Here is a 19810-nt window from a genome sequence, read left to right as displayed (position 1 = left end):
TAAGGGGAGCCCTACTGGATTGCATCCAGTGCCCATCTGGTCAAGCTTTCCATTGTGTTTTCACTTAGGCTGCAGTTGTGTACCCATTTACTTGTGAGTAAGCCCTGTGGAACTCCATGGAGCTTCTGGGTGGGCATGTGTAGGGTTGTGCTGTCACTCCCCCCCCCCCTTACTTTTTTTGGCTAAACCAAGAAATCTTTTGTAGATAATCTCAATTTAGAATATTGAAGATGGGATTTAATCCATACAAGACACTGACTCCATTAGCAGGTGGTTCCTCAGTCTCAGTTCAGCTGGAACCAGGAGGGGGGTTGTTGCACCCCATCTGAAGGATCAAGGGTTGTTGCCAAATAAGTTCTACTCAATTGAAATTAATAAATCCTAGTTAACAATGTTCGTTATTTTCACTAGATCTACTGGAGTTGGATCAATTGTTGTTAAGCGGTCTCATGGTATAGAGTCTCATGGTACTTTGCTTAGGTAACCCAGTTACACCCCTAATTGGATTTGGAGGACTTGGCATCAGTAATCTGTGCTCTGATATTTTAAAATTATTTATTAGGGTTGTTAAATATCAGGTGGGAATTTGTGTTGTGTTTGCAAGGGTGCTTGAAGAGAAGATATAGCTGTTAGCTGCTTTGTTGTGAAAATTATGTAGTTTAGAATTGGTATTTGCTTTATTATGTGCTGTTTATATATTTTAAACTGTAAATTATTATTGCACTTATATCCCAGCTATGCCCTGCTTCCATGGTTGGAGGCTATATGCTACTGAGTAACAGTTATTGGAAACCACATGTGGGAAATGCGCTTCCCGTAGGCATCTGATTGGCCACTATGAGAACAAGATGCTGGCTTAGATGGGCCTTTGGCCTGATACATCAGGGCTCTTCTTGTGTCCACAAAAACATTGTGCTCAAAGTACATGCAAATAAATTGCTTTGCCATTGACCTATGATCTTTCCTCTCTACATAAGGAGAGGGATGGCATTTTGGAAGGGTGTACAGAGACATATTGCACTGTGTATTTCCTGTTCTTAAGGCTCAGGGCACCCTGTGTTGTATCCAACTAAGTTATACTCAGAGAAGACCCACTGAAATGAATGCACTGAAGTTAGATATGTCCATCAATTTCAGTGGGTCTACTCTGAGCAGGACTAACGTTAGATACAGTTGTGTGGTCAACTGCAGTGCCTTCTGTTGCCATCTGCTCCTAGAGAGGCTATTTGCATATGAGGAGGAAAAATTGGTGGTTAAACCTGCACTCTACCACTAGCTCCTAATTCACACAGTCCTGCCTCTTCATCTGCACAACACCTTTCTAGAGTTTTATTTCTGTTCACATTCAAGTGTGACAGAACATTGGGAGCTGGCTGCGCACCCCTTACCCACATCAGAAAGTAAGTAGGTAACACGCAATAATAAAATAGCCAGGAGATTATGGCACCGGATCAAGTCTCCACTGAGTCTTCTGTGTGAGGAGGAGCTCTAATTATCAAATTACCCTGATAAAAAGGCTCAACCATGAAAATAACTGCCAACTTTTATCAGTAAAAGACTCCGGGAGCTGTCAGGTGGACTTTCAAATCTCCCCTCCCTTTTGAAGCTACTTAAATCAAGTTAAAACTCCCCCATTGCAAAGCCCTTGAATCTCGCCTTCAATTTGCCCATCCCTGTTTTTAACACATGACAGTCTCCACTCTCTGTGTTAGGAGCCTGTGATGGGACTTCTTGCTTTGAAGGAGGAAAGAGGCTCACGGCAACGGCTGGCCCACTGCCCAGTGTTCGGGACCAGACTCTCCTGTTGCATGCTCCTGAAACCACAGGGGCAACTGGCAGCTGTGATAAAAGTTGCAAGGGGCGTTCATGTTAGTACAAGCTCCGTACATGGAAAAACACTTCTGCAGAGGAATTAAGCACATGTTTTGTGTGTTGGTTGTCACACATATATTTCAATGAATGCTTGCTTGGAAAAGGTAGCAAATAAAGGCTTACCAGTATTTGTGATACCAGTGGAAACATACCCACAAGGCCTTCACATTTGTTGTATGTACAAATTGGATATGGTTCCGTACATTAGTGTTTTGGGGTGTTCATTTTGTTGTATAAAGTTGCTGACATGTGTTGGTTTTATGGCCAGTGGGTGGTATCAGGTGGTGCTCTTAGTATTTCATTACTGGAAGGCAACATTAACCCCAGCAATTAATTAATTAAAGCCACAGATGTTGACTAATAAAAGTTAAAATCTCTAGAATAAGTGTAAATGATAGATAAATATTTAGGGTGGGGTGACAAAAACAAATTCAAAAGCATCCTTATGTGGCCAGCATAGTCAAGCCTACCGTTTGTCTATTGGTATGCTGTGAGTGTTCTTCAATGTTCCCCACATTTTAGCCTGCTCTCAAGTACTCTGTTGTCTTGCCTTCAGAGAAGGGGACAGTGTCTTCCCATGTTAGTCTAGAAATTTTTTTGGAAGTTGTAGGAATCACCCTTGCTTCTTCCAGACATCTTCAAAGTGTGAGCCAAGTGAAAGACCTTGTGCCTTTCTTTCTCTTCCTGTTGGTCCAGGAAATAGCACTCTCTCAGCCCAACCTACCTCACAGGGTTGTTGTGAGGATATAATGGGAAAGGGGGAGGTGTTGTATTCTGTCTTGAGCCCCTTGGAGGAAAGGTGGAATATTATAAATAAATGCAGCCAAGGCTAGGAGCATGTACCCACACTCCTAGTTGGAGTCTCTGGGAAACATGGGAGAGTCAGTATGGCATAGCAGTGACAATGCTGGAAAGCTTTGTGCTCAAATGGCTGCTTGGCCTGGCCTACCTCACACTGTTGCTGTGAAGATAAAATGGAGTAGTAGCCTGTATACATATTCACTGCCACTTTGAGGTTACTGGAGAAAGAGTGGGATGTAAATGCTGCTGCTGCTGCTTCCTCTGAAAAAGGAGCCCTGAGAGTTTTGCCTTTCACTTTTTAAAGGAAAGCCAAACTAGGAAAATAGGCATATGGCTATGAGCTTATAAGTAAATATATAGGCAGAAGCAGCCATAAAGGAGGCTGAAGAAGATGGTGCCTGAAGCAAGTCTCCTGTGAGCCTCAGCAGAGTGAGTAGGAGCTTTTAACAAATAATACAAGACACACTCCCGGCAAACGAGCTTATATCTCAGCCAGATAAGGACTCCGGGAGTTGCTGGACCACATTTTAAACATCCTCCCTTCCTTTGAGGCTCTTCGAAAGCCCCTTTGAAATCCCGCTGAAGCCTTCCAAAACAACTCAAGGTTATCTAAAACTGCGGCTAATTACAACACTCCGAGTTTCCTTCAAACAAAGCCTTCAAATATACGGGCAGAATAAAGTAAGCCAAATCTAGTCCGGGGATGGTACTCACAAGACAGAGTTATAAAGAACTGGGAATTTCTCTTACACAAGCTGCAGAAACGCCCCCAGGGAAAAAGCAGGCAAAAATCTTATACTATTTCAATCCAAAAGTAGACGATACAAGAAACATGGAGAGCCTGCACTCTCACAAATGGTCTGTTGACCGTACCTGGCATGGGAAGGATATAGAAGCAATATATATAAGTATGTAGCTGAAGAAATCGTCACAACCCGGGGGAAACTGAATATGATTTCCTGGGTTCAGGGGATAGAGCTTTGACCTCTGCACCCAACCCCAACCCCCCAGCATTGCTTCTCACCTTGCCCTGTAGCTAGTTTTAAGCATGATGTGTTCAATAAGTTTGTGGATGAAAATTTGAATACAGTCATACCTTGGTTCTCAAATGCCTTGTTACTCATATGTTTGGGCTCCCAAACGCCACAAACCTAGAAGTGAGTGTTTTGGTTTGCAGACGTTTTTTGGAAGCCGAACATCCAACGTGGCTTCCAGTTAAGTGCAGGAAGCTCCTGCAGCCAGTCGGAAGCTGTTTTCGAACATTTTCCGAAGTTGAATGGACTTCCAGAATGGAAATTCGAAAACCAAGGTACGACCGTAATTAGGACATGTTGCAGGATTCCTTTTTTTGTTTGGCACTGAGTTTTGCTCACCTCAGTGTGGTGATACACATGCAAAAACACACACAGTCTTGTCTTGGTAGTAGGGCCAGTGTCACTTGCCTAGCTGTTCATTGTCTTGCACCTGGAGCACAGTTAGTGTGAAATGGTGCTGGAGTCCGAAGCAGCATAGTTTTTTAGAGTGTTACCAGTGCGAGCCGTTTAATGTCTGTCCTTGTTTTCCGACCTAGATTCCACTATTTTCCACTGCAAGTAATTTTCAGAAAAGGTGTCTGGGCTTGGCTTGTTTGCTGAACTCTTCAGCACATTTTTGGGCCAAAATTTCCAGGGAGAAACTGAGAGCACCCTCTCTCTGCTCTTCAGTGGTTTAGTATGGTGATGTCAGACAGCTTTCAAGCCAAGGTTTGTGTGTGTAATTTCCAAGTCAGGTGCTTTAAGTCATTGCTGCTCCTGCCCACAGATGTGCTGTCTAGCTCTTGCTTCAATGCAAGCTTTTCCCTTGGTATTGCGGGGAGCCCTGTGTTGTGTACCTCGGTGTGTGAGGTCAGCACAGCTGGTCTGATGCTTCAAACTGGAGTTAATGATTAAGTGATGATCTCCTCTGAGGGACATGTGAAGGCTAACCTGTTGCCCTCCAGATGTTGCTAGACTCCACCTCCCATCAGCCCCAGGGGTGATAGAAGTTTTTGTCCAGAAACATCTGATGAGCCAGAAGTTCCCCACCCTTAATTTAAACAAGATAGAACTTGAAATAGCCATTCTTAGCCATTTGATACACCAGCACATGTATCAAAGGTGGTGTGGGGAATCTTTGGCTCTCCAGTTTTGCTGAACTACAACTCGCATTACCCTGGGGCTGATGGAAGTTGTAGTCCAGCAACAGCTGGAGGGCTAAAACTTCCCCAGTCCTGGATCAATGACTGCAGCTAGGGGTGTAACAAGGCAACAGTTTACCTTTTAGCCTGTGTTAATCACAAACAGCATGTTTTCCTTCCACTACAGTTCTATTTCTGCCAAATACTACATCATTCATCCTGCTGTCTGCTATTTAATGTAAGTTATGTAACTCTTTAGGTGTGTTATGTAACATACATTAAATCAGTCTTAAGGCAACGTCAAAATGTTACAGTAATGAATTGCATATTTCTTATTGACTTTAAAAACTCAATGGCGATGAAGTGAACAAATACCAATCGTATTCTCGACTTACTTCAGTTCCCAACCACAGACAAATATGTGGACTGCATATCCTTTTCTGATTCTATTGGTACTCTCTGTCATCCCTCGCTGCAAATGCTTTTACATTCTGTTCATTCGCACCAAGTTCACGTCTTGGAGCCTCCTTTGCACACAGAAGGTCTCATGACCAATCCCTGGTGTTTCATCTTAAAAGTAACTTGAGTAACAGGTGTGGGAACATAAGAAGAGCCAGCTAGTTCAGGCCAACAGCCTATCTAGTCCAGCATCCTGTTCTCACAGTGGTCAGCCAGTAATAAATAATAATCACTTATTATTTATATGCTGCCCATCTGACCAGGTTGCCCCAACCACTCTGGGCAGCTTCAAACAAATTAAAGCACAATATGACATCAAACATTAAAAACTTCCCTGAACAGGGTTGCCTTTAGCTGTCTTCTAAAAGCCAGATAGTTGTTTATTTCCTTGACATCTGACGGGAGGACATTCCACAGGGCGGGCACGACTACCGAGAAGGCCCTCTGTCTGGTTCCTTGTAACCTCACTTTTCTCAGTGAGAGAACCACCAGAAGGCCTTCAGAGCTAGATATCAGTGTCCAGGCTGAATGATGTGGCTGAAGACTTCAGATATACAGGGCCAAAGCCGTTTAGGGCTTTCAAGGTCAACACCAACACTTTGAATTGTGCTCAGAAACGTACAGGAAGCCAATGTAGATCCTTTAAGACTGGTGTTACATGGTCCTGGCGGCTGTTCCCAGTCACTAGTCTGGCAGCTGCGTTCTGGATAAGTTTCTTTTCCTAAGAACCTGGGGAGTCACTGCCAGTCAGAGCAGACTGTACTGGGCATAACAACTGTAAGGCAGCTTCATATATTCAAATCCCTTGAAGCTCACTACATGATCCTTGACTGTCAATCTTGTGCTGGCGTTTTTTGAACAAGTTGGCACATTTTGAATTTTGGAAGAGTGCTGTGGATGCTAGTCACAAAATGGCTGCCATAGGTAGCATGGCATAACATGAAGTAAAAGAGACAACCACCCCTGACAACTTTATGTTTACTATGGAAAGTCAGCTATTTTCTGCTGGTTTTGATTATGGAAATCATGCATTAGTGTGATACTGATTTCTCTCTCTCTCTCTCTCTCTCTCTCTCACACACACACACACACACACACACACTGATAGTGTTACTATCTAATAGCAACAGAGAGCATTCTGCAGCACTAATAAGAATGTACAAGGTGGCCATATCACACTCTCATTATACAGTAATCACTTATAAGATACAGTACCTGCACATTTTGCCACATAACTTCCTTTCTGGGAGAGATAGAGGCTGACCTCTTTTAAAAAATGAAAGCTTAAGACTCTGAAGAACCCAGGAAAGCCTTTACAGGCATTAGGTTGGCAACCCCTGGTCTAATGAGTATGAATAGGAAGGTTACCAGCCAGGATATACGGTAAATATCAAAATAAGTATTGTATGGGATTGTAAATGTGAGCCTTTGTGATGTACTAGCTAGACTTGAATGGGGAGACCTGGGCTTCTATCCAGCTCAGCCATGAGGCTTTCAGCCTAGCCTACCTTGCAGGTTATTTGTGAGGTCATACTGTGGGGGATCCTACAAACACCACCATGCACTCTTCGAAAAGCAGGTCAGGATACTAATGTGATGGTAGTGATGGTGATATCCCAATGCCTTATCCGGTCCTGCCACTATGCACAATTTCATCCTGTTCTTGGTGGTTTAAACATAATTAAGCAAGCTGCCTCCTACACATTTAAATCAGACAAGATTCTCTCTCTCTCTCTTTGCAAACTGTTCCCATCCTGTACTGTTCAGTGCAATATCAGAATGAAAAATGACACTGCTTTGTCATCTGTTCCAATTGATATTGCACTCTTCACAGTGACAGCTGAAAAGGCCCACAGGTGCCATATAAAGAGGTGACCATGTTGTCATATTTCATTTAGGCGTCCCTCTGCAAAGCCATAATTACCTAATTAGGTTGTTAATTAGGAGATTAGCATTTCGCTATATTGATAGAATGCTCTTTGCAGGCGGGAGTCGAGAAACGGATTTGTCTGGCCTAATTTATAAGTGCTGCAATTTTCTCCCTCCCCCACCCCCCCAAGCCAAATACTTATTTATTTGCTTAAAATATTGATGGGAGGATAACTCTGTTGATCTAAGGAGTTCCTTTATTGACAAGCAAAGCTCCCACAAGATGGGGACAAGCAATAGAGGTAGGTGTGTGTATATATATGTATGGGGGGGTGGGGTATATAATACCTGAGGTTGTGTGGTATTCCTTGATCCTCAAACTCAGTAAATAAAGCATTGCAGTTTGACTGACTAGTTTGCTGTACACCTATGACAGCAAAAGTAGATTTTGGGCAGTCAACAAACCACAGCTGTTCAAATAGATTTATGGGACCCTGAACTCACAAAAGATTCTTTGGGAGTTACAACACTGAGCTGATTCAAAGAGTTAGTAAAAGTGATTAAGATGGGACCTGCTCACTTCCCCACCCCAAGCAAATGTGTTCAGTTGTAATTGTTTAGCCAATTGATTAAAAATAAAAGTTGGTTGACTCTAATATCTTCAGTGGTAGATTACAATTCTGTTTTTGAAAGACATCTATGCACAGTCATTTTTTCCTGCTTTACAATTTCTAAGGCTGTTTTCAAAAGTTTTCTTTTAAAACAAATGTATTAAATTGGTGACTTCCTTCCTCTCCCCCTCCCCTCCCCTCCCCCCTCCCTCCCTCCCTCCCTCCCTCCCTCCCTCCCTCCCTTCCTTCCTTCCTTCCTTCCTTCCTTCCTCTGTCTCTCAGATATGTAGGAGTTGGAACATAGTGAAGGGGCATAGCTCAGTTTTGCATGGAGAAAGTCCCAGGTTCAAGTTATAGCATCTTCAGTTAAAAAGCATCTTAGGGGAAAGGGTTGAGATAGACCCTCCTCTCCCTGAAACCTCTGAGAGTCACTGCTCTGGTAGACAAAACTGGACTATCTGAACCGGTGGTCTGACTTGGGATAAGGCTCAAGCTCAACAGTTCTTTTAAGTAGGTAGTCTGTATCTAGTTCCTATAATTGCACAATTTGTCTCATCCCTTGCTCTGATGTGTTTACATTTCTCCCTCTTGTTCACCACTCTCAGGTATGGAGGATTCTTGTCTAGTACAAACATTTTTGTTGTTATTTATTTCTCTCCTTTCCTCCAAGGAGCCCAAGGTAGCATACATGATACTATTTCTCCCAATTTGATCCTCACAACAACCCTGTGAGGTAGGTTATGCTGACTGGCCCTAGGCCACCCTAGTGAGTTTCTTGGCTAAGCAGGGATTTCAACCCAGGTCTCTCAGGTTCTAATCTGATACTCCAGCCACTATACCACCACTATGCCACCATTCATTGTTTAGAAACATAAGGCATTTCCATGTGGCTTACAACATTTGGAAACATAGACAAAATCAGAAAAAATAGCAATGCATTTCAATCAAAGCCACCCAATAGCCCATAAAAAACCTAAGAAAACAGCAGCAAAACACACCACCAATGGTCTTCATAGCTATTAGTCATGACAGCGACATACTCCTTCCAGCATCTGACGCAGTCTACCACTGAATATCAGTTTTTGGGGAGTGGGTGATTCTTGACAGGGAGATATTCCTCTCTTACCACCCATGTTCTAATAGCCAGTGCTACATTTTCAGCTTTATATATGTACTAATGGACAGCCAGGCATTCATTTGTTTTGTTTATTAAGGAATTTTTGCCCCAACTCTCACTGATCCTCAAGGCAAGCCAAATCACAAGTATAAAAGGCAGGCTGTGTTGGGAGAGAGCTTGTATTTGGCTGCTGAACTGAGCTAGTTTCTATGTAGTTCTTACAGCAACTCAGTCAGTTTTATTCTCCCCACATTTCAGATGGGGGACGGCAGGCATTGAGGCCTCTAGAGAGAGTGGCTTGCTGAAGGCCTCTCGGTGAGGTGAAATTTGCACACAGCGCTGCTTTGCTCTTAACCACTGACTGCATTCACACATGACCCTAAAGCCATGATTTGAGCCATCTCACAAATGTGCAAATGAGGTTTGTTTGCTTCCAGCCTCACTTGCCTCATGCTGTTGTTATACTTTCATGAGCACCAGTGATGGGTGCTGTTGGTTTTAGACATAGCACTAAGCTATAGCTTAAAGCTTGTCATGATTCACAAGCCAATAATAAACCATATTTCCACATTGTGGTTTGCTGGTAGAAAACAAATCTTCATTAGTCTGCTGGGCTGGGCTTGACTTTTCAGACAAACCATAGTTAAGCTAAACAAACCATTGCTTAGCATTAACACACTACTGTTGCTCTTCCACTGCCACTGTTTTGTAGTCATTCTTGGTCATGTGATTAACACTGAAGGCACTGATGTAAAACCACAAACCTGTATTTAAAAGGAGGTGTTCCGCATCCAGAATTGGTACCCTTTAACTTACATAAACGTGTTTTGTTCTCCTTGCCTGCTGTATTTTTGAGATAGTGATAATTGTGTTGTGCTCACGTGACACCTCTTTCAAAACCGATGCATGTATAAAGAAAAGTACATATCCCTCCCCACAAAAAAATATAATTCTTTACTAATGGCCCAGCAGATACAGCTGGATCCAGATTTACTTTCTTTGAACACATGGGACCAGAGGCTACAATTTGAAGAGAAATAAAAGGAGGAAAGGAATTATTTTTCAAATTCCAATTTCTGTTTGTAGCCAACCAGCTTTTGATTGTGTCGACCTGCAACACTCGTATAATGTCACAAAGCTTCTGTCTTTGTGATGATGCAGTCATTGATAACTTCCATTCCCCAAAAACAAATTGCTGGTGCAACATAGGTTCAGGCAGGGCTGTTGTTGTTATTATTATTATTATTATTATTATTAGTGCTATGGATCACTTCCCCTCCCAGTGCTTAAATATCAAAGCTTTTGTCTGATGAAAGTTCCAAAATAAAAATAAAAGGGCTGCCTTACTGGGTCAGACCAAACTAGCCTGGCTTTGTATCAGACGACATAGCCAAGGCACCACAAGGCAGGGCATGATTTAGTTACATAGTAATTTGCAGATTTATAAACCACTTCATAACCAAATATTATCAATGCAGTGTAAAAAGATAAAATACAAAAAACCCCATAGGCTCATTTAACTAAAGACAACAAAACCATATATGCAGTTGAACAGTTATTATTTGTGCTGGCCCCGGGGTTGGGGGGGGGTTTACCTTGCGGCATGGTCTAAGTCCAGTCCTAGGTCGAGGGTAAGGAGGCTGTCCATCAGGGGCGAAGCGAGGTCCAAAGCGAGGAGTCGGGCGTGGTCAGGAACTCAGGAGGCAACCTCACCTTCTCCTGACAGGGCTGGGAGAGGAGCACCTGCAGGCAATGGGTCCTCAATCACCTCTGGAACCAGAGAGCGGATTCAGCTGGTGTCTGCTCCTGAGGATCCAGCACAGGTGAGGGCCCTTCAGATTCAAGCCCCTGCCCTGGCTCAGCCGACCCTGGAGGCGGGGACTCCTGTGCAGGCTGGGATTCCTCAGGTTCAGCCTCTGAATCAGATTCCCAGGCCACCACATTATTCCATAAAATGACTGGGTCATGCTTCAGGGAAAGCTTTCTTAAGCAAACAGAGAAAATGTGCTCAATAGACTCCTAAATATCAAGACGCTAGGCCCTTGTCTATTTTTAGTTCATAACTAATTCTAGAAGGCTACAGCTGCAACACTAAAAGCCCTGTCTCTGTTATTACTATTAACTATATTTGTTAGTCAGTTTTCTTCCAAAGTAACCTAAAACGACTTACGCTAAAACCAATAAAAACCACAATAAAAGTATGAAATCACAGCAATACAGAAAAAAGGCTAAAAACCACAACTAAATAAAATTCTCACTAAAAAAGATCTCAATGCCACCCTTCAAATTAAGAGCCAAAATCCTGGGGAAAGAGAAAAGTATTTGCTTGTTGCCTAAAGCTGAATGAAGATGGTACCAGGTGTGCCTCCCTGGGGAGAGCATTCTGCATGCAGGGGGTGGGCTGGATGCCACCCTCTGGACCTTCCATAGAGGGGTAACACGGAGAAGTGCTCTAGGTCATCATTGCAGGGTCCTTGTCAACTTGTATGGGGTCCCAGAGTCTTGAACCACTTAAGACTTTATGGGTCAAAACCAGCATTTTGAATTGAGCTTGGAAACTAAAACCACTTTTGGGGCATGTGGTTCTAACAATGCCCCACCTGAGCAGCACAATTGCCGGGCAGGGATAATGAGGGGAGGCAGTCCCATAGGTTGATGGACATCTTCTGTTTGTTTTGTCCCAAACATCTGGTAAGCAGAGGTGGGCTGCATTTCCATCCGACTATCAAAGCTGAATAGTTTTGTTTTTGTCCCCTTGACTCCCTTGCAGCTGAAAGAAAGCCAAGCTATTTGTGAGAAACCTAGCAAGAAAGCCCAGAGCAGTTAAGCATCCTGAAGTCGGGGTTCAGCATGGAAAGATTAAGATAAATAAATAAATAAGCCACTGCATCTGCCGTTAACATGTTGTTAACTCCCTCGGCAGACATTAAATCATTTTCAAGTACAATAATAGTGTGGGAGGTAAATTAACTAACCATTAACAATCTTATAAATACACAATTAACATACCAGCATTTATATGACATATTGATGGGGCAGTAGTAATTTTTGATGGGGAGTTTGGCGGTTTGTTTTATTTTATTTTTCCCATTCCTGGCCTTTGAGGTGCTTTAGACTTTATTGAAGTTCTCAGTGCCGGCAAATGCTGAGCAGGTAGCACCTTCTCCCCCCCCCCCCCCCCGCAAATAAATCTCTTATCTCAAAATGGCAACACAGGGAGGGCTGCCTGCCTGTGCTGACTGGACATAGCTTCTCCATTCTCAGGCCACATTGATGTGAATGGTTAACTTAAGTGTCCTGAATTCTTTATTATTAGGGCTGGTGATTTGGAAGGGAGTTGGCATAGATAGGAAGCTGCCTCTCTGCCTTTCACTAAGTCACAGTATGTGACACCATTGTTAAAGCATCTGCACTTGCTGCCCGTCTACTATCATCGCTATGGTGGAAACCTGGTGGAGGAGGTCTGACTAATGCAGTCCATGCATTCGTAACCTCGAGGCTGGATTACTGTAATGCACCCTATGTGAGACTGCTGTTGGAATGGCTCCAGAAGATCCAGCTGGTGCAAAATGCGGTGGCCAGACTGCTTGTGGCTAATGTGTCACCATTGTTTGTCATATAATCAAAGAATTGTAGAGTTGGAAGGGATCCCAAGAGTCATCTAGCTCAACCCCCTGCAATGCAAGAAACTCAACTAAAGCTTCCATGACAGTTGGCCATGCAGTGTCTGCTTAAAAACCTCCAAGGAAGGAGAATCCACCACCTCCCAAGGTAGTCTGTTCCACTGTCAAACAGCTCTTACTTTCAGAAAGTTCTTCCCATCAGTTCCAGCATCCTTTTCTCACAGTGGCCAACCAGATGTCCCAATGGGAAGCCCAAAAGCAGGACCTTAGTGCAAAAGCACTCTCCCCACTTGTGATTCCCAGCAACTTGTGTTTAGAGGGTAACTGCTTCCTACAATGGAGGCTGAACATAGTCATTGTGGCTTTGTACAGTCATTGTCCACAGTAGTTAGATGGAACGTGCATGTTCAAAGGGAACATACTTATGAATGCCAAACAGCCAATGAGACATTTGCCTTCATGCCACACTTGGAAAGCTCTGCAGAAGCATCTGGCTGGTCAGTACTGGCAACTGAATGCCAGAGTAGGTAATTCTTCATTCTGCTGGACTGCTCTTACAATAATGATTTGCCTGAAACAATTCCTTTATTTTAAAGGTTTGTAACCTTTTAAAAAATAGCATGAAGTTAATAGGAAATGATGCATTCTGATCCTGGTTTGGTACCCTGGATTGTTAATGAACTGCTTCTTTTACAAACCAAAGTTTCTCCAAAATCAGACAAAACAAGGAGCAAGATAGGAAAAGACTCTTTAAAACTCCACCCCTTGCATGTGAGCCAAAGACTGGTATCAGCTCATGCTTGTAAGGACAAATTGTGGTTTGCTCTTACGTCTGAACTAGGCTTGTCTCCTTTAAAAACAAAACACAGACTTTCATTTATCAGCAGCTCTTCCTCTTCCAAATCAGAAGGAGATAGTGAAGAGCCTGTGAGTCTGTAAAAATCCAATTCAGCTTTTCTACTTGAACGGCTCTGGTGTCTGTGTCTATAGAGTAGGCTTGTCACCCTTGAAATAAGGTGCTTTCAATAGCTTCCATCCACTTAATACAAATATTCATGCTGTAGTCACAGTGCTAGGTCTGCCAGGCCCAGCAGGGGTTTGCCAGGCACTTGGGTCTTCGGGGGGATTTAGGTGCACCGGGTGGGAAATGGTGTGTGGCTTTGCAGTCCCCAGTATGAGCCTGCTTTCCAGTGTCTCTTCCACACACATGCGACTGCTTCCATTTTTACAACTGCTCAATTTATAAGTTGCTTGCTTCGTTGATAAAGTGTGTATCTCAGCAGAGCCAAAGTTCTTTCATTTTCAGTATCTTTCATAGAATTATTTCCTCTTTCTGCAAACACTGCTTGAGGGATTGATTTATAAGTGTGAGAATTGGGAAACAGGGAGCATTCTATGTCCTGTTACATTGTGTATGTGTAATTGTGTATCCTAGCAATTCTGGGTGTATGATTTTAATTTTGGGCATTTTTTTTCACAGTTGCTAAATAACTTGGACACCCCCTTGTATTTTGTATAATGCTGCACTTTTTACAGCTTCGGGTAATGTTTTGTTCTAGCCTGGCTAATTGTGTGAAAGGGGCCAAGGAGCAATGAAGAGCATGGGAGCTCTAGTCCCTCAATGACTGGAAATCGTCAGCTACCCGACTGGTTTCTGACACTTCAGGGTACAGACTCAGAAGCATACATGTTCATGATCATAAGGTCTAGAACCTTGGGAGAGAAAAGAGCTTTGATATTCTCAAGAAGCTGAGTTCTCCATGCAGCACCACATTCTGCATTTTTGTGTTTCTATACCCCTGTAGAACCACGGGCATAAACAGCCAACCCTGTTAGCCCTCCCAGGAACTGAGACATCCATCTGGCTTGTGGGCTTCCCAACAGTATCTGGTTGCCCACTGTTGATACTGGATTAGATTTGCCATTGGCCTGATACAGTAGGTGTCTTATTATGTTCTTCCTCCATAGTAGGAGGTAGTATGCCTCTGAATTCCAGTTGCTGGGAATCTAAAGCACTGTTGTGCTCAGATCCTGCCTATGTGCTTCTGAATAGCCTCTGGGGGGGCCACTGTGAGAACAGGATGCTGGAATACATGGCCCTTTAGCCTGATCCAGCAGTCAGGCTCTACCTCAGTTCCAAGCTGGTGTAGTCCCTTTCAGCATTTAATGCATGAGATAGGATGGGTCTCCAAAGGTGTCAAAGTGCTACAACTCCAGTTGAACACATGTGCAGTGGATAGCCCTGAGAGTCTTCCAGACCTGACATTAAACATCTGTGAGAGCTATCAAATCTGCCCTGGGACACCATCCCTCTCTTTAAATTAAAGCCCCTTCCACTGAGCAAGGGAAGCTGGAGTGCACATTCAGATTTCGGGAAGGAACAGCTTATTGAATCACAACTCCTTCATTTCTGGACCTAATTAGGCAGAGGGGACTGGGGATTGCTTTCCTTCTTCAGGGGAGTCTTTGGTGGATGAAGAAATACTGCTGAGTTTGTCACTGCACTAGCAGGCTTTTCTTCCCCTTTCTCTCATGGTTTCGGTGCCAGCTTAACAGCAATAAGTCATGGAAGGTGGGAGCAGATGGTGTGAACAGTGGAGCTTGGAAAGAGAGGCAAGGGAGAGAGAAGATTCCTGGGTAGCAAGTTGAGAACACAGTGTGAGGTTTGGGTGCCAGGCTGGCAAGTGTTGAGTAAGTGTCAGGTTGGGTTTTTTTGTGGCAGCTCTCTTTCTCTTTCTCTTCTGTTCCCTGTCTGCACTAGAGAGCTGCTGCCAGTCAGTGTTAGCAGTACTGAGCTAGGTGGACCCAATGGTCTGACTGCATTCACCTGTGTTACCACACCTTGAAAAGGATATTGCAGGGCTGGAAAACCAAAATGATTAAGGAGTTGGAGCAACTCCCCCAGGAGGTACAGCTGCAAGATTCAGGAATTTTTAGTTTAGAAAAACAAGTGAGTAAGAGGAGATGTGATAGAGGTCTATAAAATAATGCACAGTATGGAGAAAATGGATAGAGAGAAATTTTTCTCCCACTCATAATGCTAGATATTGAAACCATCTAAAAAGGTTGAATGTTAAAAGATTCAGAAGTGACATAAGAAAGCACTTCTTCATGCAAAGTTAAACTATGGAATTTTCTCCCACAAGATGTAATAATGGCCACCAATGTATATGGATGGCTTTAAAAGCAGATTAGGCAAACTCATGGAGGATGGTGTGAACAGCCACAGTAGCTGTGTTCTACCTCCACAATCTTGCTGGGAATCACAAGTGGGGAGATTGCTGTTGCACTCAGGTCCTGCTTGTGGCTTCCTGTAGGTGCCTAGTTGGCCAGAAGAGGATTCTGGTTGTAGATGGGCTTTTGGTCTGATCCAGAAGGGCTCTTCTTATGTTATAACCCTCCATGAATAGAACCTGGGCATATTCCTTGGTTTTCTCTAAAGTTCTCTGTGTGTGTGCTGTGTTTCCCAGGTAGAAAGGTTTACAATTCAGCATGGAGCAAAGAAGATAGTAGAAGGCGGAAGACCTTGGGATGCAGGATGGCTTTCTTGGACAATCCAACCATTATCCTGGCTCACATCCGACAGTCACATGTGACCAGCGATGACACAGGGATGTGTGAACTGGTCCTGATTGACCACGATGTCGACCTGGAGAAATTCCAGCCCACTTCGGCCAATGGGGACAACAGCTCAGAAACGCAGGGCAGCAATGGCGAGTCTCAGGGTTACGTATACTCCCAGTCGGTCGACATTACCTCAAGTTGGGACTTCGGTATTAGAAGGCGATCAAATACAGGTGAGTGGGATCATCTTGGGAACTCTGGTGGCTTCAGCTAGGAATTTCATGGTTTATAGAAGGAACCCGGTATAGGAGGCATCATGTAACCTGACCACTAAAACACAATGATTACTGCAATGCACTCTGTGTGGGGCTGCCCTCGGACCTGTTCCAGAAGTTTCAGCCAGTGACCAGACTGCTGGTGGGGCATATGGCTGACAACATGTGACGCTATTGTTAAAACATACATAATGGCTGCCTGTCTACTGAGCCAAGTTCAGATTCATTGTATTCTTTTACAAAGTCCTGAACGGTTTAGGTCTAGGTTATCCCAGCTCAATCACTGAGCATCGTTTGTCATCTTTCTGAATTGGTGAGACTTACTTGACATCAACATAAAACCAGTGCCATCAGGCCAGTCCGTGGGAATACTCTGCTGATAGAAATTCAGCAGACATCTTCTGCTTTAACTTTTAAACATTTGCTGATAATTCTTCTCTGCCACCAGGGTTATGCAGACAATACATCTTCTGCAATAGCTGGTGGACTATGATTTTAAATTTATATGTGTTTTTTCTTGCATTATATATGTAGTTGTTGTAGACTTTTTTGATATTGTTTCTGAAATTTGCAGTATACATTTATTTATTAATAAATAAATGTAGCTCAGTGGTAGAGCACCAGTTTTCCATCTGGAAGGCCACAGGTTCAATCCATTCCATTTCCCAGGTAAAAGGATAATGCATTAGGTAATGGGAAACACCTCTAGCTGAGACCTTTGAGTGCTGTTGACAGCCGCCCAGAGAGTAGATTCTACTTAACTGGATGGATATAGAGTCTGACCTTACCAGGACTATAGAACCTGGAACATTTGCCTCTTTGTGCAGTTGCCCCGTGTAAACATAAGAACCCTGCTGAATCAAACCAAATGGTCATCATCTAGCACTCTGTCCTCACAATGGCCTACCAGAGGCCCACAGGCATGACAAAAGGGCAATAATACTCTCCCCACTTGCAGTCCCCAGCTGCTGCTACATAACTGGCTTGGATACTGGCTGGAATGCAGCTATCAAGTAGCCAATATGGTGCCCTTGCTGGACACTGCTGGACTGCTATTCACATCAGCATGACCAGTGGGCAGGGGTGATGGGAACTGTGGTTCAACAACATCTGGAGGGCACCACCATGTTGGCCATCCTGGCTGCTGTATTCTCCTTGAATTGTCTCAGCTTCCTTTAATAATAATAATAATAATAATATTTTATTTATACCCCGCCCTCCCCAGCCAAGGCCGGGCTCAGAGCAGCTTACAAGCAATAATAAAAACAAGATGAATGATTACAACTTAAAAACAAAATTAAAATACAACATTAAAATAATGGAACATTAAAATATTAAAATGTAGCCTCATCGCAGGAGGAGAAGGAAAAGAAAAAAGAAAAAGAGGGAGGGAGGGAATCAAATTGGCTCCAAGCCAAAGGCCAGGCGGAACAACTCTGTCTTACAGGCCCTGCGGAAAGAAATCAGATCCTGTAGGGCCCTGGTCTCATGAGGCAGAGCGTTCCACCAGAGTTGAAAAGGCCCTGGCTCTGGTTGAGGCCAATCTAACTTCCTTAGGGCCTGGGACCACTAGGGTGTTGTTATTTATGGACCTTGAGGCTCTCCGTGGGGCATACCGGGTGAGGCGGTCCCGTAGGTACGAGGGTCCTAGGCCGTGAAGGGCTTTAAAGGTCAAAAGCAGCACCTTAAATCTGACCCTGTACTCCACTGGGAGCCAGTGCAGCTTGAAAAGCACTGGGTGAATATGCTCCCATGGCAGAGACCCCGTGAGGAGCCTCGCTGCAGCATTCTGTACCCGCTGGAGTTTCTGGGACAGCTTCAAGGGCAGCCCCGCGTAGAGCGAATTACAGTAGTCCAGCCTGGAGATGACCGTCGCATGGATCACTGTGGCCAGGTCGGGGCGGGAAAGGTAAGGGACCAACTGCTTGATGCGGCGAAGGTGGACAAATGTTGCCTTGGCTGTTGCTGTAACCTGTGCCTCCATGGAAAGGGAGGCATCAAGGATTACACCCAAACTCTTAACGGAAGGCACTGGCACTAATTGGGCCCCTGCAAGAGAAGGGAGTTGGTCCCTCATCCCCATGCCATCCCGACCTAGCCATAGGACCTCTGTCTTTGAAGGATTTAGTTTCAATCGGCTCCCACAAAACCATCCAGCCACAACTTCCAAGCATCTGGTCAAAGCCATCCAAGTTGGCAGCCATCTGGCGGCCATAGTTAAACTGTATAATTTGCTCCCACAAATTGTATCATATCTTGTGAGAGTGAATTCCCCTAGTTTAGCTACGTACTCTACATTCAGTGCTTCTTTTTGTCTGTTTGAAATTACCCAGCCCTCAAGTGCATGGGTTGCCTGCAAGCTCCAGTATTATGAGAATGACTACAGTATATGGTGGTTAAAATTCTGGAATGATCAAAGTACAGTGGTACCTTGGGTTACATACGCTTCAGGTTACAGACTCCGCTAACCCAGAAATATTACCTCGGGTTAAGAACTTTGCTTCAGGATGAGAACAGAAATAGTGCTCCGGTGGCATGGCGGCAGCGGCAGGCCCCATTAGCTAAAGTGGTGCTTCAGGTTAAGAACAGTTTCAGGTTAAGAACGGACCTCCGAAACGAATTAAGTACTTAACCCGAGGTACCACTGTATCTGAAATGATCATTTATTTCATTTCCATTCATTGTAATAACTTATACTTCTTAATATTACAAAATCTCTAAGCCAGTGGTTCACAATTGGTCGTCTGCAGACCACAAGCGGTCCACGTAATCCATCCAGGGGTCTGTCACATAAGAAAAACTACCATAGACATACCAAAATTTTCAAAAGCAGGGGGTCCATGGCTTGACTTTTGAAAAAATAAGTGGTATTCTGTACTAAGTTAATTGGTTACCACTACTCTAAGCAGTTCATATGAATTGCAATCATAAAATCACGAGCAGAAAGTCAGTACATAGTATCAAAATATAACAAGAGTCCAGTAAAAAATGAAACAAAGCTTTAAAACAGAAAAACTGAAATTGTGCCTGTGGTTTGTTGCAGTGTTTTGAAGAAAAGGTATAGTGACCTATTTTGAAACCTTAAACTGTGGTTTATCTAAACTTGCTTTTTTAAAAAAACCAGCTTCACAACCCATGTATTTGCAGGGGGAACATAGTTCTGTGTTTCTTATAAGAGACCAAATGATCTAAATTTTTGGTTTTGTGAGGTAATACAACACCACCTAGAGCTCAGAAGCACATTTTGCTGAAATAAGTAATGTAGCACATTTTTTATGTAGAGGAATAAGGGAAGAAAATACCTAAGCTGTCACTGAAGCTGATATTTTAACGCTTTAGATTGAAGTGTAACTAGGATAACCAAAGATCACCTCTGTCCATTTTGTTAAGGTGATTCCATTTTAGGCTGAGTAAATAATTCACTTGACTAAGAACTGCTTCTACCCAATACAGTATAAAATAGG

General features: G+C 43.6%; 1 protein-coding gene across 18 annotated transcripts in view; it reads left to right on the top strand.

The window, feature by feature from the left end:
• Nucleotides 1-19810, top strand: part of MAPKAP1 (MAPK associated protein 1) — a 180867-nt gene that overhangs the window by 852 nt on the left and 160205 nt on the right. For 17 of the 18 annotated variants that reach the window (XR_014543994.1, XR_014543995.1, XR_014543996.1 and 14 more), the window contains exon 2: nt 15978-16304. Coding sequence is in view for 8 of the 18 variants with exons in the window: in XM_083597002.1 (XP_083453128.1) it covers nt 16046-16304 (259 nt within the window). In the remaining 10 variants the exon portion in view is untranslated. Of the gene's footprint in view, nt 1-15440; nt 15458-15977; nt 16305-19810 lie in introns of those variants that run through there. The other variant, XM_083597003.1, reaches the window with a different exon arrangement.

This window comes from Podarcis filfolensis (assembly GCF_964270895.1).
Source record: "Podarcis filfolensis genome assembly, chromosome: Z".
NCBI classification, from domain to species: domain Eukaryota; kingdom Metazoa; phylum Chordata; class Lepidosauria; order Squamata; family Lacertidae; genus Podarcis; species Podarcis filfolensis.
Note: the sequence above shows the minus strand (reverse complement) of the source record. Positions and strands in the feature narration are given on the sequence as shown.